The 22,010-nt window shown below is 44.5% G+C and overlaps 1 protein-coding gene across 3 annotated transcripts in view; it reads right to left on the reverse strand.

Moving 5' to 3' along the window:
• Nucleotides 1-22,010, reverse strand: part of TGFBRAP1 (transforming growth factor beta receptor associated protein 1) — a 38,264-nt gene that overhangs the window by 5,536 nt on the left and 10,718 nt on the right. For all 3 annotated transcript variants that reach the window (XM_056556120.1, XM_056556121.1, XM_056556119.1), the window contains exons 3-9: nucleotides 21,697-21,891; nucleotides 19,101-19,255; nucleotides 15,256-15,338; nucleotides 13,173-13,514; nucleotides 12,710-12,767; nucleotides 8,895-9,038; nucleotides 5,728-5,874 (exon numbers count right to left, since the gene is read on the reverse strand). In XM_056556120.1, the coding sequence (XP_056412095.1) occupies nucleotides 5,728-5,874; nucleotides 8,895-9,038; nucleotides 12,710-12,767; nucleotides 13,173-13,514; nucleotides 15,256-15,338; nucleotides 19,101-19,255; nucleotides 21,697-21,891 (1,124 nt within the window). The remainder of the gene's footprint in view (nucleotides 1-5,727; nucleotides 5,875-8,894; nucleotides 9,039-12,709; nucleotides 12,768-13,172; nucleotides 13,515-15,255; nucleotides 15,339-19,100; nucleotides 19,256-21,696; nucleotides 21,892-22,010) is intronic.

Here is a 22,010-nt window from a genome sequence, read left to right on the forward strand (position 1 = left end):
GAAAATAACTGGAGACAAGGAGTGAGATTCACACCAGCTAAAATAGGACTGCCAAGTATAGAGATAAATCTTCGCAGAGGTAGGCTTGTGTTGATCATAGTGCGGATCACTTCGGGAGAGAACCCCCTTGCCCTCAGAACCATGGTCTCAACCGCCACGCCGTCAAAGGCAGCGACAGTAAATTGGGGTGGCAAAAGGGACCCTGAGAGAGCTGGTCTGGACGAACTGGGAGGCGCAGTGGCACGTTGTCCACTAGATGAACCACGTCGGCGTACCACGTCCGCCTGGGCCAGGCCGGACCCTGGGAAGGAGAGGAAGAGGGGGGAAGAGATATGGGAGTGCGAAGTGCAACCAGGGAATTACTAGGGCGTCCACAGCCAGGGTCAGGGGATCCCGGGACTTTGCCACAAAGTGAGGAACTTTCCAGTTGTGGCAGAATGCAAACAGGTCGACGTCCGGGGTGCCCCAGAGATTGCAGATCTCTGCAAACACCTCTGGATGAAGAGACCACTCGCAAGGGTCGGCTGAGGGGTGACTGAGGAAGTCCGCCTACCAATTTTCTACTTTTGGTATGTGAATCGCTGAGATGGAGGGAAGTCTGAGCTCTGCCCAGAGAAGGATCCTGGAGACCTTGGCCATCGCCGCTGGGCTGCATGTGCCGCCCTGGAGATTGACACATGTCACAGCTGTGGAGTTGTCCGACTGGACACAAACTGGAGAAGGTGCTCCCAATGGAGGAGGCAAAGGTAAATTGCCCAGAGTTCCAGGATGTTGATGGGGAGGAGAGCTTCCCGGGAGGACCAAGGGCTCAATAGTCCTGCACGTGGGCAGACAAAACATCCTCCCAAGGGACAAACGACCTCCCACCCGAGAAGAATCTTCAGATGGGGGCTTCCCTTCAGGTGGAGGGAGGCTTACGGGTGCCCAACTTGGCCACGAAACGGACAGATCGGTTATCCGATTTCCAGGAGGGAAGGGCTCTGAAAGAAGGGTGCGAGGGTCCCGGTCTGGTCGCCCTACCCGAGCAATAGGACCGAAATGAAGTAGACTTCCTGTGGGAATCAGTATGGCGATACTTATTCTGCGGTAATAAGGAGCTCTTACCTTCAGTAGCTTCTGAGATAATCTCATCCAGGCGTTTTCAGAAAAGTTGGGACCCAGTGAAAGGAAGCACAGTGAGCGATTTCTTGGAAGCGGCATCAGCATCCCAGGCCTTGAGCCACATGGAGCGACGAAAAGCCACTAGATTACCTGTGGCAAAAGCTGTACAACGGGCAGACAAATAGTCTCCAGCATTGGAGAGTTGAAGTGCAAGATCCGCCAAATCTTCTGAAGGGGTCCCGGACAAAATACCAGACAGAAAGGGCTTTTGACACCCAAGCAGAAGCGAAGGTTGGAAGTAAAGATGACCCTGCTGGTTCAAAGGCGAATTTTGCCAGATTTTCAATTCTCTTGTCTGCCGGATACTTAAAGGATGCTGCATTTGCCAGGGGTAGAGTAGTCGCTTTTGACAGACGGGAGACCGGAGGGTCCACAGTCGGTGGAGATGTCCATCTTGCAATGAGGTCCTGGGCTAAGGGAAACTGTGCCCAAACCTTTTTAGTCCCTTGAAAACGTTTATCAGGTTGCATCCATACTGTTTCCAATAACTTGTCAAATTCTGCATGAGAGCTGAAAACCTTAGGAGAGCGACAGGAGTGGTGAAAGGAAACTTCTGGAGCTGGGTCCGAAGTTCTTGGGTCCTCTAGGTGAAAAGTGTCCCTGATGGCAGAGACAAAGTTGTCTACCATGTCAGACGTGCTGGCTTGGTTCTCTGAGTCAGAGGCAGAACCTGACGCCTCACTTTCCAGCTCCCCAGGAGAGTGGGAGCTGACGGAGGCAGCCTTGGATGAAGGCAAGAGGGGCCTGGTACTCAGATCTGGAGACCTAGAATGGCAACCAGGAGAGCAGCCCTTAGAAGAGGGGCGTTTTCAGGGTGCCAGGGGAGGGGAGAGAGACCTGTGAGGGGAGCGCTAACCCGACTTCCGGAGTCTGGAGATGAACCAGAGGAGAAACCCCTAGAGCGCTTGTGGGAGCGCCTCAAAAAAGAACGACGAGACTCTCTGGAGGGCTGGCGTAAGGAAGACCTCTCTAAAGCAGTCACCACGGAACGGGAGACCTGCGCCAAGTTGGAAATAGACTGGGAGAGGGAAGACACCCATTCTGGAGGGAGAGCAGAGCCCACAAATTATGGCGGAACGACCTGGGAAGAGATACCAGGAGGGCCGGGGCACGCAGTGGTGCTGGCAGGACAAGTGGGTTCAGCAGAATCACAAAGAATTTTTGTTTTGCAGCCCACACAAGCATAACAGGTGGCCAGGGCTGCAGTGACCTGTCTGGGAGGGGGGGGGGGGGGGGGTTCAGTTCTGGATTTGGACATAGTGGAAGCAAAAGAAAAAAATGAGAAGGAGGGGGCAGGGCCAGCGCCAGCCAAGTCTTCATTGGTCCAAAATGATCCCTGTAGCGCACGCAGAAACGCTATAGGGCCGGAATCCCCGCCGAAAGCCGCCTGGTGGGGAGTGGGCGGAGCTCAACTCTGTGAGGAGACCACTGCCGCGGCCATAATAAAAATGCCCTGTATGGCGTCTATAGTAAGAAGGGAAGCTGTCGGCCGAGAGCAAACGGCGCAGCCAACAAAATAACAGAGCCTCTGGTGCTCCGGTCACCTCGTGCGTGGAGGCGGCCGAAGCCGAAAATGTGCCGGCGCCGAGAGAAGTGCTTAAAAAATGCCCCTAATACTGTGAAACATCATAGCCAAATGTCCTGCACCACTGTCACTGTCCCCGTCCCCAAAATTCAGAATGGCTGAGCAGGAGACCTTCCCTAGAAAAAATAAAAAGGGGTGTGCTTCAAACAGGGGGGCTACAGAGGTTGAGAATCTTGAAAGGCTAGATACCTGAAAAGAAAGGGGAGAAAAATACTCACCTTGTCCTTGGAATACTTACCTCATGAAGTTTTCAGCCAGCTATTAAATGTCTGCATCATGCCGGGCTGAGACAGCAAGACGAGCAGGGTAATTAGGGGGACCCGGACCCAAAGGTACAACCCCAGGCGCTGACCGGTGGCAGGTTAGTCCCCACCTAAAAGTTGAGAAATAAAAGGGAGAAAAAAAATCTATATACACGTCCCTAAAATAAAAAATAAGAAAATAAAAGACCAGGTCTGGAGAACTCCAGACCTGTGTCTGCCTCCTATAGACACTGAGCTAAAACTGATTAGCCCAGGTGCCTGTGGGAGGGTATATCCTGCTGGGAGGGGCCGACTTTTCTTGTTGCCTAATGTCAGCCTCCTAGTGGCAGCAGCATATACCCACAGTTTCTGTGTCCCCCAATGGAACCAAATCGAGAAAGAGACAAGATACAAATATAAAAGTGCTATAGGAAAAAACCTAAGCGCTAAGAATAGTACAGAAAAAGTACAGGAAATGTGCAAACATCCAGCATAGGTCCCCTATCCCTGTTGCCCACCACACCTTCAACGCGTTTTGCCGCACAGGCTTTGTCCATACCATATTTATATGTATATATATATTTTTTTTTTTCCATACTGTTTACCGTATTTATCGGGGTATACCACGCACCGGCCTATAACACGCACCCTCATTTTACCAAGGATATTTGGGTAAAAAAAGTTTTTTACCCAAATATCCATGGTAAAATGAGGGTGCGTGTGTGCGCGTGTATACCCCGATACACCCCAGGAAAGGCAGGGGGAGAGAGGCCGTCGCTGCCTGCTTCTCTCCCCCTGCCTTTCCTGGGGTCTAGAGCCCTGCTGCCGGCCCTTCTCTCCCCCTGGCTATCGGCGCCACTGCCCGTTCTGTCCCCCTGACTATCGGTGCCGGCGCCGATAGCCAGGGGGAGAGAAGCGGCACCGACAGCCAGGGGGAGAGAAGGGGCAGCGGCACCCATTGCCGGCGCCGCTGCCCCTTTGCCTCCCCCCCATCCCCGGTGGCATAATTACCTGGGTCGGGTCCGCGCTGCTGCAGGCCTCCGGCGCGCGTCCCCTGCGTCGTTGCTATGCACGGCGTGGCGCACTGACGTCATGCGCCGCGCCGCGCCGTGCAGCGCATAGCAACGACGCCGGGGACGCACGCCGGAGGCCTGCAGCAGCGCGGACCCGACCCAGGTAATTATGCCACCGGGGATGGGGGGAGGCAACGGGGCAGCGGCGCCGGCAATGGGTGCCGCTGCCCCTTCTCTCCCCCTGGCTGTCGGCGCCGGCAATGGGGCGCCGGCACCGATAGTCAGGGGGACAGAACGGGCAGCGGCACCGATAGCCAGGGGGAGAGAAGGGCCGGCAGCAGCGCTCTAGACCCAAGGAAAGGCAGGGGGAGAGAAGCGGGCAGCGACGGCCTCTCTCCCCCTGCCTTTCCTGGGGGTGTATCGGCGTATAACATGCACATAGACTTTAGGCTAAAAATTCTAGCCTAAAAAGTGGGTGTTATACGCCGATAAATACGGTATATGGTTTTAAATTGTTTTATTGTACTTCATGGATATACTTTAATAAAGATTATATGATTATATGGATAGACTAATCCTGTTTAGTTCCACTAGACCCTTGTATAATTGCTATACATTATTGTGTCCTTCCACTTTGAATTAAAGAGGTAGTCTAGTGGAATACAGTGGTCCCTCAAGATACGATGGTAATCCGTTCCAAACGGACCATCGTTTATTGAAACCATCGCATGTTGAGGGATCCGTGCAATGTAAAGTATAGGACAGTGGTTTACAACCTGCAGACCTCCAGATGTTGCAAAACTACAACAGCCAGGATGCCCTGACAGCCGTTGGCTGTCCGGGCATGCTGGGAGTTGTAGTTTTGCAACATCTGGAGGTCCACCGGTTGAAGACCACTGGTAGAGGAAGTTGTACTCACCTTCCCCACCGCTCCGGACCGTCACCGCTGCCCTGGATGTCGCCCTCCATCGCTGTCGCCACGTTCCCGGGGAGTCCCCGATGCTCCGGCAAGGCCTCTGCTTCCCCGGCATCTTCTCTCTCCGTCGCCGCCATCACGTCGTTATGCACGCCGCTCCTATTGGATGACGGGACGGCGAGCGCAGCGACGTGATCACGACAACGGAGAGCGCCAACGATGCAGGGGATCCCGAAGAGGACGCTCCGGAGCCCCAAGGGCAGGTAGGAGACCATCACTGGACCACACGGGGCACCGTAAATGGCTATCCGGTGACAGCTGAAGCAGTCTGCGCTGCCGGATAGCAGTTTATGTGATGGCCCCGACATACAAAAGCATTGTATATTGATGCTGCCTTCAACATGCGATGGCCTCTGAGAGGCCATCGCATGTTGAAATTATCATATGTCGGGGCCATCGTATGTCGGGGGGGTCACTGTATATTATTTTACAATTGTCCCCAGGCTGGCTAATAACATCAACACTCTATTTTACCTTTCTCTGCTCCCTCGTCCACAGGTTGTAATACTGCTTATACCCAACTCCCCTGATGCGGCCAGTGAGTGATTAAGCAGTGCTGTTAAGTCACGTCCACTGACATATAACTTAATATAATTACCCGGTCAACCCATTTAGGAGGGAGGTTACATTGAGTGCAACTACTATAGTACTAGATAGCAAAAGATTTCAGAATGGTGGTAGAAGCATACAACAATCCTAGATAAAACTTGTTTCACAATGATTGGGGCTTGTATTTGATAAGATCTTTACCTGAATATTCTTTTCTATGACTAAATGTTCCAGATAGATAAGTAAAGCCTTGCAGTACTTGCAGAGATGGCTGACAATCTTATCAGGACAGAAGCCATTCTGCAACTGTTCTTCTGAAGAGCGTTTGGTAAAAATCTGAACCCCGACCTGAAAGATAGAACAAGATTTTCAGCTGTGTGCAAAAAACAGTAGAATTGATGAAGGATATAGATTTCAAGGGGTTTTCTATATTCATAGCCTATCCTTAGTATAAGCCGTCAATATCTAATTGTTGGGGGCTCTGCGATCAGCTTGTCCCATTCACTTCAATGTTGCGCTATTCCATGTTCAGAGCTGCGCCTGGTAGGAAGTAAAGAGACTGTAGCACTCTTGGGAGCGAAGCAGTTTCCTCATTCAGATACTGATGGCTTATATCCTAAGGATAGACTACCACTATAAAAGTCCTGGAAATCCCCACCAATGTTATATATGCACTTTTTAGCAGATTATGATAATCACAACAAAACTGATGTTTACGGTATTTTACAAAACTGTTTTGCCACAATTATAGAAAGGAAACACACAAAAAAAATTGTTTGTGTTTACGTTTAACATATACATTTTATATTAGATATAAACGTACATGTTAACGGATGTGGCTGTACGCCATACAGCGGAATCAGTTTCTCATGGACTTACACTGTATAAAAAAATAAAAAAAAATCACTGCAACATATACTATTTTTTGCTGGATGCAATAGCATAGCCGACTATGCTTTTGTATACAGAAAAATGTCAACTAAGGAAACAGAAAGACTAAAATGTAAGCACAAAACAATGTGTGAACCTAGCCTAGTAATCCTTAAAGGGGTACTCCACTGGAAAACATTTTTTTTTTTTATCAATTTGTGCCAGAAAGTTAAACAGATTTGTAAATTAGTTAAAATTAGGTGCAGCTCACAACAGAAGGACCGAGGCAATCAAAGCTAAAGCCGGACCCTACCGGCAACACTAATAAATATCAATTGGAATATATAGCTTATGCCTCTAGGACCTCACCAATGGTGCATAATGATGTGGGCAATAATGAATTGTGGCAACGTTAGTCAAAAATTGTTTTTAATTCAGATTATAAAATATAAATATATAAAACAATGACAAAGTGACACATTAAAGTGGCACTGTCTAGTGAAAATCCCACCGGGCCCTAGTGGGATATCCAAAATAGAATATAAAAAATATAAAAATGATGGGTTAGTGTTCCAATAAGTCCATAAATCTGCAAATAAAAAATGAAATCTGTAAAAAAATAAGATGGATGGATATTCGGTTTTGTGGCAAAATAGACTTGTAACATAAAGTCAATAATCAAAAAAATAATAATTTGATACAAAGTATCTCTCACCACTGCTTCTGGCTTGATGGATTTTTTACAATGAATCGCAGCCTTGTGTTCCTCGCATGCCCCAATATGGAGAGGGGGGGCACTGGTTTTTACATCTCCCTGGCAGCCCCGATGGCAGGGGGCGCAAACAAATGTTACGTACCATTGGCTCCGATGTCGGAGGAGCGTGCAGCAGTATTCAGCGCTGGAGACCACGCTCGCTAACCGGCTTGCTGCAGATGGTACTAGTCTGACACTCCGGCAAGAGTGTCAGTCAGCTCGGGAGCGACAATGGGTCTGGCGGTGATGGTACGTACGGGAGCGGTAGATGGTAGACTGAGGAAGGGGTCGGAGGTTCATGTTTCCCAGCACCCCGAAACACGTTTAGGAATCTGGCACTGTTCACACAGTCAACACCAGTGTCCATCTGCAAACTCATATGTTTTGGCAACAGAGGAGTTAAATCAGCTTCATTCCGCCCTGCCTGGCCGCAACCACACCTTTAACCACATCGCACAGCCTGTACCTCCTGTTACTCAAGCTTCCACGTGGGACGCCATCCCCGGACCATCTACCACTCCGGTACGTACCATCACCACCAGACCCATTGTCGCTCCCGAGCCGACTGACACTCTTGCCGGAGTGTCAGACTAGTACCATCTGCAGCAAGCCGGTTAGCGAGCGTGGTCTCCAGCGCGGAATACTGCTGCACGCTCCTCCGACATCGGAGCCAACGGTACGTAACATTTGTTTGCGCCCCCTGCCATCGGGGCTGCCAGGGAGATGTAAAAACCAGTGCCCCCCCTCTCCATATTGGGGCATGCGAGGAACACAAGGCTGCGAAAAAATCCATCAAGCCAGAAGCAGTGGTGAGAGATACTTTGTATCAATTTTTTTTTATTTTTTATTATTATTGACTTTATGTTAGAAGCACATTGACTTTGTTACAAGTCTATTTTGCCACAAAACCGAATATCCATCCATCTTATTTTTTTGCGGATTTCATTTTTTATTTGCAGATTTATGGACTTATTGGAACACTAACCCATCATTTTTATATTTTTTATATTCTATTTTGGATATCCCACTAGGGCCCAGTGGAATTTTCACTAGACAGTGCCACTTTAATGCTTCACTTTGTCATTGTTTTATATATTTATATTTTATAATCTGAATTAAAAACATTTTTGACTAACGTTGCCACAATTCATTATTGCCCACATCATTATGCCCCATTGGTGAGGTCCTAGAGGCATACGCTATATATTCCAATCGAGATTTGTAAATTACTTCTATTTAAAAATATTAATCCTTCCAGTACTTATCAGCTGATGTATGCTCCACAGGAAGTTCTTTTCTTTTTGAATTTCCTTTCTGTCTGACCACAGTGCTCTCTGCTGACATGTCTGTCCATGTCAGGAACTGTCCAGAGCAGGACAGTGCTCTCTTAGCAAACCTATCCTGCTCTGGACAGTTCCTGACATGGACAGAGGTGTCAGCAGAGAGCACTGAGGTCAGACAGAAAGGAAATTCAAAAAGAAAAGAACTTCCTGTGGAGCATACAGCAGATGATAAGTACTGGAAGGATTAAGATTTTATATAGAAGTAATGTATAAATCTGTTTAACTTTCTGACACCAGGTGATTAAAAAAAAAAAAAAAAAGGTTTCAAGGGGAGTACCCCTTTAAGTGGCATGAGAAAATATGGAATCACTTCTAGAACAGAATAATGTAGTACGGATCTGATCATTTCTTGACCAGGCATAAAAAGCTAACTGCCTTAACCCAAGCCGAGAACCACAAACCTGCTCACTTTTCTGCAAAACCCAGTCTGCATACTGCCACACCAGATGCTGGTCATTGGAGAAAGTCAGGAAGTCCACAATATACTCAAACAGGTCTGGACGAGTGTGGTCTTCAAGCTCACCGTTCACTATTCTTACCCAAATCTGGAAGAAGGATTTTCTTATCAAATTCTTATGTAACTACAGTGGTTTATGGAATGACAGTAAATCCCAGATATAATTAAAACATATTAATTTGTCCCCTACAAAATATGGTTACTCTATATCACTATGCAACCTTGCAAATATTTCACACACTCAACTTCTACTTCCTTTTTTTGTTATAAATTCTCTTCTTAAGAAACCATATATGTCATATGGGGTGTTGCAATACACTACAGTACATTTTGTATGGTGCTGTAATATTTTACCTATACATACAAAGCAATGAGCAATTTGTTTAGTAGCTTATCTAACTGCAAACAAAATGGCCTAAAGTTATGATTCTGTTTTGCCCATAGCGACCAATGGCAGCTCAGCTTTTGTCTCTGCTCTGGTAAAATCGAACCCGAGGGGTGACTGGTTGCTATGGGCAAAACAGGCTTATTTTGTCTCATGCTGAGTGAAACATTTGGGCCAATAAATGCAAAGACCTCATTAGAAATCATTAGCCGAGATGTATTTGGTTCTAGCTTAAAAGGGGTACTCCGGTGAAAAATTATTATTATTATTATTATTATTTTTTTTTTTTTTTTTAAATCAACTGGTGCCAGAACGTTAAAACAGATTTGTAAATTACTTCTATTTAAAAATCTTAATCCTTTCAGTACTTATCATGCGCTGTATGCTCCACAGGAAGTTATTTTCTTTTTGAATTTCTTTTCTGTCCGACCAAAGTGCTCTCTGCTGACATCTCTGTCTGTCTCAGGAACTGTCAAGAGCAGGATAGGTTTGCTATGGGGATTTGCTCCTACTCTTGACAGTTCCTGACATGGACAGAGGTGTCAGCAGAGAGCACTGTGGTCAGACAGAAAATAACAATACAACTTCTTCTGTAGTATACAACAGCTGATAAGTACTAGAAGGTTTACGATTTTTAAACAGAAGTAATTTACATTAACATTCTGGCACCAGTTGATTTTAAAAAAATTGTTTTTTCACTGGAGTACCCCTTTAATGATCCATGCACTGGCATGGGATATAGAGCAGAGGCACAGTGAGATATACTATGTACTACAGCAGCATATGGGTGCAGTATACAAATCCCTTTCATGGACCATGCACATGAGGCCTTAAAGTGTTAGTATCATTAAAAAACAAACTTTTAACGTGTTGCCATGTTGACGTATCAAGAGTTTAGATTGTACCAGGTCTTAAAGGGGTACTCCTCCCCTAGACATCTTATCTCCTATCCAAAGGATAGGTGATAAGATGTCTGATTGCGGGGTTCCCACTACTGCGGACCCCCGGGATCTCGTCTGCAGCACCCCGCTGTCATTACTGCACAGAGCAAACTCGCTTCATGCGTAATGACGGGCAATACAGGTGCCGGAGCATCGTGACATCACGGCTCCACCCCCTCGTGATGTCACGGCCTGCCCCTCAATACAAGTCTACGGGAGGGGGCGTGGCGGCCGTCACTCCCCCTCCCATAGACTTGCATTAAGGGGCGGGATGAGGGGGCGGAGCCATGACATCAAGATTCTCCGACTCTTGTCTCGCCTGTCATTATGCATGGAGCGAGTTTGCTCTGTGCAGTGATGACATAGGGGTGCTGCAGCCGAGATCCCGGGGATCCCCAGCAGCGGGACCCCCGCGATCAGACATCTTATCCCCTATACTTTGGATAGGAGATAAGATGTCTAGGGGCGGAGTACCCCTTTAAGCCTGAGGCCTGCTGTGATCACTAGTTATAAGCCTGGGAAGTTTGTAGCAGTGCACGGTTCTCTCCTCAACTGTAAATCAATTTCGACCGACCCCTTTACTACATAAGTCTATACAGCAAAAAGGTCAGATCTGCCAGTCAGCCGGGAAGCAGAATGCAATGCCACAGACTTACCCGGCCTACAACTAGCGAACACAGTGGGTCTCAGGAGTGAGACGTGGTGCAATCAAAACTTGTTTGGGCAACATCTCAAATATTTTTTTTTTTATAATTATAGTAACCCTTTAAAGAAATACTGTAGTGGAATACAACTTATCCCCTCTCCGAAGGATAGGGAATAAGTTATAGATCGCGGGGGGTCCGAGTGCTGGGACCTCCCCGCGATCTCCTGTACGGGGCCGCAGCAGTCCGCAGGAAGGAGGCGATCCATCCCTGCATGATGCGGCGGCTGACACGCCCATAGAGATACATAGAGGGGGCGTGTCTGCCGCGGCTTCCTGAAGGGACGGCACTTCCTGTAGGACAGGGCTTCCTGTGGACTTCCACTGCCCCGTACAGGAGATCAAGGGGGGCCCCAGTGGTCGGACCCCCGCCAATCTAGAACTTTTCCCCTATCCTTCGATAGGGCGAGTTATATTACACTACAGTTACTCCTTTAATGCTGCAAAGAAGCTTCCTATCAGCTCAGTAGTAATGCTGTAGTGAGTTGAACTGAATTTAATTGCCAGATGTGAGGGGCATTTTTCAATGCTTTAAGCATTTCTGTTAATGGCAAAAACTTTTGACATGTCCTAGGGGCATTTGAAAAGTTTTTGTTGGTCAAGGTCTGAGTGTTAAGACGTCCCGACTGATGAAGAGAGCGCACAGGAAGATACACATTCAGCCGAGTGCTTCTCTTCCTGCTTTGTGTCTATGAGACCAGGATAGCCCCATAAACGGTCCAGGACAAGTGATACTGAGCCGTGAGCCTCATTGTTGCCAGTGGTTGGGGTCTGAACACGCAGATCCCAACCAAGTCTCTACGACATATGAATATTTTTTTTTTTTTTTTCATCCTTGGCTCAAAAAAAATACACCCCCCCCCCCCCATTCAAAAACCGTAGTGGCATTTTTTTTTTTTAAATAGCTATATGTAAAACCACCCTTCAGGGTATACTGCTCAACAATGGTTATTGGTTATATTTACAACTTATGTATACATATGTATGCAAAATATAACCTTTTATGTTTCTATCGTTCTTTTTACGCTGGTAACAAGCTAAAAAAAAAAAAGAAGTGCTCTTGTCCTATTTATTTGAGGATAGATGATAAATATATATATAAAATTATATATATTTATTGAGAAGAAAATTCACTTGCACTCACCGGTTTAGTGGAAGTCAGTGTTCCGAATTATCCGTTGTGCTGGGAGATGAATGGATGAGTGTGCTCAGAGGCTAACAGCCGTTTTCGCGCACAGCCGTGCGCTTCTTCCGGCCTCCTAGCTGTGCGCGAAAACAGCTGTGTGCCTCTGAGCACCTTCATCCATTCATCTCCCAGCACAACGGATAATCTGGAACACTGACTTCCACTAAACCGGTGAGTGCAAGTAAATTTTCTTCTCAGTCTATACACAATAATACTAGTACTCTGTCTCACTTAGCACCCCAGCAGGGAAATGAAATTATAGCAGCTACGGCCACTGACACCGCATCTAATGCTCCAACATCCAGCAATACATTCATACAAGGAAATAAAAGAAGTGCCCTCCAAATGTTCTAAAAATCAGCATATATATATATATATATATATATATATATATATATATATATATATATATATATATATATACATACACACACTCCTTTTTTTACAATACAAATGTCTAGCACTTGATGTGTCAAGGTCAATGCAAAATACAAAATCCTATAGTACATTTATTACAGAAAAATAGGAAAATTGATTATATTACCTGGACAGCAGCAGCATCTTGCTTGTTGTAGTGATACAATAAACCAAGTGCAAAATACCTGAAGCAAACAAAAACAGAAACATGTTCTGTTATATATTAAGTAAAACTAATATTTAATTTACTAACTTATTTTATACCTTTCCCACATTTTGGAAGATTTTAAAACAAACATGTCATATACATTATTACCTTGCACCTTATTTACTTATATCCAGGATAGGTGAATAAGTGGTAAGTATTCCATTGTGGGGAGAAGAGAGGCCTGTCATGTGAATTAGCTGAAAAGTAACTGGGACCTCTCAAATCAAATACTTATCAGCTATCCTGTTTTATATTGGGATAACAGCATTATGGCTTCACGTTGAAAGCTAGCAGTCATTATTGGATTCGGGGAACTGCAATAGAACAGTTCTCCTAAATTTTAATGTACGTGGTCCCTATAGGATAGCTCGACACCACTTACTTTTTGTGCTTCTCCAACCAGGCTGCACTGTCTGACACTTCACAGGAATTATCTGAGACCAAAAGATCCAACAGGCTCTCGTGATCAGCTTCAGCATAAAGTTTTAGCAAGGCAGTGTCTACATCTTCCTGATACCCATTTGCCACTTCAGTGCTGCGGATTTCACTTAAATAGGACATGAGAAAACGCTTGCACTTTACAACTTTTTCCTGGTCTCCTCTTGTCATCTGATTGAGATCGGCATATTCATGCAGGGGAGGATGGACACGGATAAATGCGGAGGAAGATGGGAGGAGCAGGGGGTAAAGAGAGATGAGTTCCCGGATATCAAGGTGACTAGTTCTGCAATAAAGAAAACAAATACAGTCCATAAATAGAACCATCTAAGACAACACACATTTTCAATTTCCAAATGGCAATAAAAGAGGACAAAGATTATTGTGTCACGTTTTAAATAAAAAAAACTTTGAGCAGTGTTAAAAGGGGTTTAAGCAGGCTTATGAACCTTCCCAGACTTCCAAGAGTCTTCTAAATGAACATTTCCCTTGTTGCTTCTAATAATTGCACAATAAATTATGGTAGCAATGTAGCACTATAGGGGAATGATTCACTATAGAGAAATGTGTGGGGCCTCAGGACTATTGGAATATTTCTACAACTTTTCTCCAATACAAAAATGTTAAGTTTGGGCCAATACAAAGATTTTAAAGGGGTACTCTGGCCCTAAGGGATAAGATGTCTGATCGCAGGGGTCCCGCTGCTGGGGACCCCCGCAATCTCTCATGCAGCACCGGCCGTCAAGTCCCCTCCCATAGATTTTCATTTAAGAGGGCGGAGTGTGACGTCACAATGGGGCGGAGTCGTGAAGTCACAATGGGGCGGAGTCGTGACGTCATGATACTCCGGCCCCGTGGTCGGGAGTCTTCAGACATGAAGCGATCATCGCTCCATGCAGCTGAGACAGGTGGGTGCTGCATGAGAGATTGCAGGAGTCCCCATCTTGGCGTGACCCCCGTGATCAGACATCTTATCCCCTAATCTTAATAACTGGATAGGGGATAAGATGTCTTCGGGCCGGAATACCCCTTTAAAGTTTCGGCCAAGATTTAGCCTACTTCTAGCTGCTGTACATTAGAACACTGTAACGGTCACAGTTAATAGGGGCACTCTAGTACCACTTATTTACCCAAATATAGATAATTATGGATTAAAGGCATATTCTCATCTTAGCATGTTATTGCCTATCCACAGGATAGCGCATAACATGTTGGCCAGTGGAGTTCGTACCGGTGGGCCCTGCATAGTGAAGGGAACTTGCACCCTGAAATACATGGCGTAAACTGATTGTGTGAGGCCACCACTCCATTCATATTTCATGGGACTTCTGAACACTGCAGAGAGCTGCAAAGTTCAGACGCCTTATAGACAATTAATGGACCCATGAGCGGTGCCCTCCATTCATTGTGTGACATCGCACTCCATTCTTGTGATTCTTGCACATTATTCCCTATCCCATGGACATTACTGAGAGAAAATGAAAACTAGACTGATTACTTGCAGAAAAAATCTGCACCAAATCTGCATGGAAAATTATGGCAATTCTGGTGCAAATTTGGCATGGGAACACCCAGATTTGCTGTGGATTTTTACCCTTCATACTGATTGCAATGGGAATCTGCTGTGGATGTGTCTTGCAAATAACTGCGTAAAAAAATTCCCAGCCAGTCTAGTGGACATTAACTTTAAGTCCTCTTTGGGGCCATTTTAGTTACACAAGCAGAACACCGAGGAAGAGTGCACATGCGCTGGAAATGCGTCTGATGTTTTAACCGAATTGCCTGTATCCCGTGATGCTGTTTATACCAATAAAGCTGGAATTATTTTGAAGTGCTGGATAACCTTTTCTTCTTTGGACTGTTGTTGTGCACCTGGGCTGGGTGCAGGATTCGTTCACCTCTAGTGTGGAGGGAGAGCTGGATATACAGGCATCCTAGTGCTTTGTCTATACAGGCATACTAGTACAATATGATGACAATTCTAATATATAGACATTACATTCAGAACAATACAAGTTATTTTTTACCTGAATAATTCTTTAGCTTCTAAAAACTGAAGCTGAGCAAACTGTATAAACCCAGCCTGTTGGAGGATTCTTCTATACATAACCTGTGGGAAAACAAACGCTGTTCACTTATACTGTAAAGAAAGAAGACTGATGGCACTGCTACATGGTTGTCGAGAGACATCTAGGTTATAATGGATTTCCTTATATATCCTTCATCTCTAGCAGATCTCAGTCTTGTTGGTGGTTTCCACAAAAAGGACCCCTTTCTATTTAAGTTATAAGCCACATGAAATGCAGCTTTTAGTTCCCTTAGGGTCCACACTATGAAATCTTTGCCCGGTTAAGTTGTGGGCGGAGGTCCCATGGGCAGCCAGAGACACCAGCAATAGGACGGCACGGGCATTGCTAGCCACCACAGCCAGCAATGCATTCTGTTTACTTTTTGCCCAAAAAATAAACAAGTTCATTCTTTTGGCGGGTGAATTTTAGTGTCACTGAAATTCCGCAATGTGCAGCGGAATCCCATTGACAGCAGAGGTAATTTACTGCACCAGAGTTCTTCTCTGGTAAATCCGTAGTGTTCATGGACCCTAAGACCTCCAATGTCCACCAAAGTGAATGGGCTCCACATATTGTAGTACTTAGTTTTAACTCCGTATGTGATGAAAAGCAACAACTAGATAATGCCCCCCACCCCCTTCCCCGAGACATAAATGCTTTATCACAGAAACACTCCCAGCAATCTCTACTTTTAGTATAAAGCTGGGGGTGGGTCTTAACTCTTATATATTTTTTCCTTTTATTATAACTAGAGTCAAGCAAATATTGACTAAAGCAAAATATTAGACTTTACAACAGCTGTTTAATGTGCTTCTCCCACAGGAAGTGGCAAACCTATTTCACAAAGCATGTTTAAAGGGGTACTCCAGTGGAAAACTTTTTTTTTTTTTTTACATCAATTGGTGCCAGAAAGTTAAACAGATTTGTAAATTACTTCTATTAAAAAATCTTAATCCTTCCAGTACTTGCTGAATTAGCTGCTGAATACTACAGAGGAAATAGTTTTCTTTTTGGAACACAGAGCTCCCTGCTGACATCATGAGCACAGTGCTCTCTGCTGACCTCTGCTGTCCATTTTAAGAACTGTCCAGAGGAGGAGAAAATCCCCATAGCAAACATATGCTGCTCTGGACAGTTCCTAAAATGGACAGAGATCTCAGCAGAGAGCTCTGTGTTCCAAAAAGAAAATAATTTCCTCTGTAGTATACAGACCCTAAAAAGTACTGAAAAGATTAAGATTTTTTAATAGAAGTAATTTACAAATCTATTTAACTTTCTGGCACCAGTTGATTTAACATAAAAAAGTTTTCCACGGAAGTACCCCTTTAAAAGGGTCACTGTCATTTCAGTAAACTTTTGTATAGTTTAGATTGCACCAAGTCTCGCTGCTAGGACCTGCTGCTATTGCAAGTTATAACCATGTGAAGTGCGCAGCAACGCTCCTTACTTCCCGGCCAGCTGTTCCGTCCATCTCCTTCGCTCCATAAACTTATACAGCGAGAAAGTGGGATTTGCCCTGGTTGGGAAACACTGCCTTACTGAATAATGCAATACACAAGCGTTATACAAATAAAGACATGACCATGGATCTATTTTAGCCCCTTAAATGAGTCGTCCAGTGGTGAACAACTTATCTCCTATCCTAAGGATAGGCGACAAGTTTCAGATCGCGGGGGGTCCGACCGCTGGGGCCCCCCCGCGATCTCCTGTACGGGGCCCTGGCAGCCCGCGCGAAGGGGGTGTGTTGACCACCGCATGAAGCGGCGGCTGACACGCCCCCTCAATACAACTCTATAGCAGAGCCGGAGCGCTGCCTTCGGCAATCTCCGGCTCTGCCATAGCGATGTATTGAGGGGGCGTGTCGGCCGCCGCTTTGTGCGGTGGTAGACACCCGCTATGTGGCTGAAGAGCCTGGCCCCCGTACAGCGCGATCGTGGGGGGCCCCAGCGGTCGGACCCCCCGTGACCTCAAACTTATCCCCTATCCTTAGGATAGGGGATAAGTTTTTCACCACTGGACTACCCCCTTTAAGGGCCAAGCCCATTTTGACCTTAAGGACCAGGCCAATTTTATTTTTGCATTTTCGTTTTTTCCTCCTCCTCTCCTTCTAAAAAAGTTAACTCTTATATGTTCATCCACAGACTAGTATAAGGGCTTGTTTTTTGCGTGACCAGTTGTCCTTTGTAATGGCATCACTCATTTTACCATAAAATGTATGGTGCAACCCAAAAATACTATTTGTGTCGGAAAATTTAAAAGAAAACCGCAATTTAGCAAATTTTGCAAGGTTTCGTTTTCACGTTGTACAATTTACGGTAAAAATAACATGTTTTCTTTATTCTGTGGGTCAATACAATTAAAATGATACCCATGCTTACATACTTTTCTATTACTGTTGCGCTTAATAAATTTTTTTTTTAAATCGCAAACTTTTTAACCAAATGAGTACGTTAAAAATCCCTCTATTTTGACGACCTATAACTTTCATTTTTCCGTATAAGTGGCGGTATGAGGACTCATTTTTTGCGCTGTGATCTGTACTTTTTATTGATACCATATTTGTACACATAAAACTTTTATAAATTTTTAAATTCATTTTTCTAAAATAAAATGTGACAAAAAAGCCGCAATTTTAGATTTTTTTTTTACCGTTCACCTTACAGGATCATAAACATTATATTTTAATAGTTCAGTTATTTACGCACATCGCACGTGGCGATACCAAATATGTTTATACATTTTTATTACACTTTTTGGGGGGGAAATGGGGGGGAAAAAAAGGACATTTTAAATTTTTATTGGGGAGGGGATTTTTCAAATTTTTTTACTTTTTTTTTTTTTTTTTTTTTTTACACTTTAATAGTCCCCATAGGGGACTATTTATAGCAATCAGTTGATTGTTAATACTGTTCAGTGCTATGCATAGAGCATAGCACTGATCAGTGTTATCGGCGTTCTTCTGCTCTGGTCTGCTCGATCTCAGACCAGATCAGAAGAAGCCAGGATGGCAGCGGAAGCAGGTGAGGGGACCTCTGTCTGCCACGTTAGCTGATCTCAACCCGGTGGCCATGCCGCGGACGATCAGATCAGCATAAAATGTAGCTGCGCTGTCGCAGATGTGTAATCTGTATTGATCACGGCATCTGAGGGGTTAATGGCAGACATCCGCGCGACCGCGGATGTCGGCCATTACCGGCAGGTCCCTGGCTACTATCAGCAGCCGGGACCTGCCGCACATGACACGATCATCGCTCCGATGCTCACGGTTATGTACAGGATGTAAATGTACGTCCTGGTGCGCTAAGTCCCGCCGCACCAGGACATACAATTACGTCTGTGGTCATTAAAGGGGTACTCCACCCCTAGACATGTTATCCCCTATCCAAAGGATAGGGGATAAGATGTCAGATCGCCGGGGTCCTGCTGCTGGGGACCCCGGGGATCGCTGCTGCAGCACCCCACTATCATTACTGCCATAGACTTGCATTAAGGGGACGGGCCGTGATGTAAAGAGGGGCGGAGCCATGATGTCACGCTGCTCGGGCCCTGTATCACCCGTCATTACGCACAGAGCAAACTCGCTCTGTGCTGTAATGATAGCGGGGTGCCGCAGCGGGGATCCCCGGGGTCCTCAGCAGCGGGCCCCCGCGATCTAACATCTTATCCCCTATCCTTTGGATAGGGGATAAGATGCCAGGGGCGGAGTACCCCTTTAAGGGGTTAATGAAGAAATGGCCACAATAATGTTATTAGTGTAATCTTTCTTTTACATTAAAAAACTGTTACATCTACATTTTGCATACCTGAAATTTTTCCTTTGGAATATTATGCCGTGCACCCTTGGCAAGTAAAAGTGCTTCTTCTACCCTCTGGTTAGATAAAAGGTCCTGTATCTGCTTCTCCAAAGGCAAAGGGATTAAGACATACACCCCATTACTGGTTGCTACTATTACCCTACCTGTAAAACGCAGGAAAGAAACACATCTAGTCAATAATAATACTGCATAATAATCGATGGCTTTATCAGTTAAGTGTTCAATGAGGAGTGTTTTATTATACAAGAAAACAAGGTGAGATCTGATCAGGAATACCTTCACATAACAATGCCAATATTTCCATAAATTCCTACCGTTATACATGCAGTATGACATTAGAAACTTCCATCAATGCAATAGAGGCAAAACTTTAAAACTATAACTTTATGCAATGTTTTGCTGTTTCATTGTTGTATATCTGAAATAAATCTACAAAATCTTCACCATATTTGTGTGAATTTTTATGTCAAATTTTATGTGGATTGAAGGAAGGGTGAAAACCACACCAACAAACATGCCCAAATATTATTAGGGTTAAAGTTACAGGTTCTTTAAAGATTTTTTAAATATGAATTTAACATCTAAAAAAAACCAATTCCCTCAGCTGTATGTCTCTCCAGAACAATTACAATACAAAAGGAAGGAAGCAGTAGAATATACTACCGATAGAGCGAAACATGATAAGATAAGGAAAGATGACTCTTCCTGTTTTCAGTAATGTCAATCAAATATCAATAAGCCAAATAAAATAAAAACTTTCCTGTCCTCTCCAATATAGCAGTGATCCCACTATATTGGTAAGGGTTGCTGTCCCCCACATCAATACTTTACTACAGAAAAAACTACCAAAATGAAGGAGGTAATAAGATTCTACTGACTGCATGAAGCTTCTGTACTCATTACTACACGTCCTGTTCTGTCATCTGCTGGGTCCAGGGACACCATCCACATTGTCCTCGACATTGACTATTACTAGTAACTAGAGATGAGCGAACTTACAGTAAATTCGATTCGTCACAAACTTCTCGGCTCAGCAGTTGATGACTTTTCCTGCATAAATGAGTTCAGCTTTCAGGTGCTCCCGTGGGCTGGAAAAGGTATATACAGTCCTAGGATACAGTCCTAGGAGACTCTTTCCTATCCCTGTATCCACCTTTTCCAGCCCACCGGAGCACCTGAAGGCTGAACTAATTTGATGCAGGATAAGTCATCAACTGCCGAGCCGAGAAGTTTGTGACGAATCGAATTTACTAGTAACCTTTGTAAATTGAGGAACTGGATTTACATAACATAACCGAGACAAATGCTTATAAGCAGAACAGGAATTGTTAGTACAAAGAACAATGCTGCCAATGTGCGCGATTATTAGATATTCAAATTTATAGTATACACTTATGTATGCACACATAATCAGAGACTTTATCATGACCTTAAAAGGGGTACTCCGGTGGAAATCCTTTTTTTTTTAAATCAACTGATACCAGAAAGTTAAAGGGGTATTGAGGGCCAAAACTTTTTTTTATATATCAACTGGCTCTGGAAAGTTAAACAGATTTGTAAATTACTTCTATTAAAAAAATCTTAATCCTTCCAATAGTTATTAGCTTCTGAAGTTGAGTTGTTGTTTTCTGTCTAACTGCTTTCTGATGACTCACGTCCCGGGAGCTGTGCAGTTCCTATGGGGATATTCTCCCATCATGCACAGCTCCCGGGACGTGACATCATCATTGAGCAGTTAGACAGAAAACTTCAGAAGCTAATAACTCTTGGAAGGATTAAGATTTTTTTTAACAGAAGTAATTTACAAATCTGTTTAACTTTCCGGAGCCAGTTGATATATATATAAAAAAAAAAAAAAGGTTTTGCCTGGAATACCCCTTTAAACAGATTTTTTAATTACTTCTATTAAAAAATCTTAATCCTTCCATTACTTATTAGCGTCTGTATACTACCGCGGAAATGCTTTTCTTTTTGGATTTCTTTTCTGTCACGACCAGTGTTCTCTGCTGACACCTCTGTCCATGTCAGGAACTGTCCAGAGTAGGAAAAAATCCCCATAGCAAACATATGCTGCTTTGGACAGTTCCTAAAATAGACAGGGGTGTCAGCAGGAAGGACTGTGGCTGTGACAGAAAATAAATCCAAAAAGAAAATAATTTCTTCTGTAGTATTCAGAAGCTTATAAGTACTGGAAGGATTAAGATTTATTAATAGAAGTAATTAACAAATCTGTTTAACTTTGTGGCATCAGTTGATTTAAAAAAATTAAAAAAATAAATAAAAAGTGTCCGTCATTTCAGAAAACTTCCAACGGGTCAAAAGTTTCCATGGGTGAGGGTCTGGGTGCTGAGACCTCCACCAATCATGAGAATTAGTAGGGAGAAGCATGTCACTGAGCGCTGTTTTTCCTGCTGTCTCACGCTCAATGAAGATGAGCGCCATTCAAAGTTTATGACATGTCAAAAGTGTTCTGAATGACAATTCCAGTTTAATTCGGCAAGGGACTTTTCTTACGACATATAATCAGCATGTGAAATACTGTTACATAATGATATGATTAAACCTATTCATTTCTAACCATTACCTTCAAAATCCTGCAGAATGATCCCTTCCTTGAACGGCAGGCTTTGCTTCTGCTGCTGATCTAGCATGCTGTGCACCGAGACAAACTCTTCATCCAATGCCAGCACATAGGGAAAGGACACTGCTGCCCCAATAACATTCTCTGACCAATGAACTGGTGCACGCTGAGAGATTCCAGCCACTGTGGCAAACATCCCTATAAACACAAGAGAACACAGAATGTCAGTAACACAGAATGTCCTCAGAGGGTGCTAGAACAGTCCGCTTCCCCCCCAAAACATACATCTACACCAGTGTTTTCCAACCAGGGTGCCT

This window comes from Hyla sarda, chromosome 2 (genome assembly GCF_029499605.1).
Source record: "Hyla sarda isolate aHylSar1 chromosome 2, aHylSar1.hap1, whole genome shotgun sequence".
NCBI lineage: Eukaryota > Metazoa > Chordata > Amphibia > Anura > Hylidae > Hyla > Hyla sarda.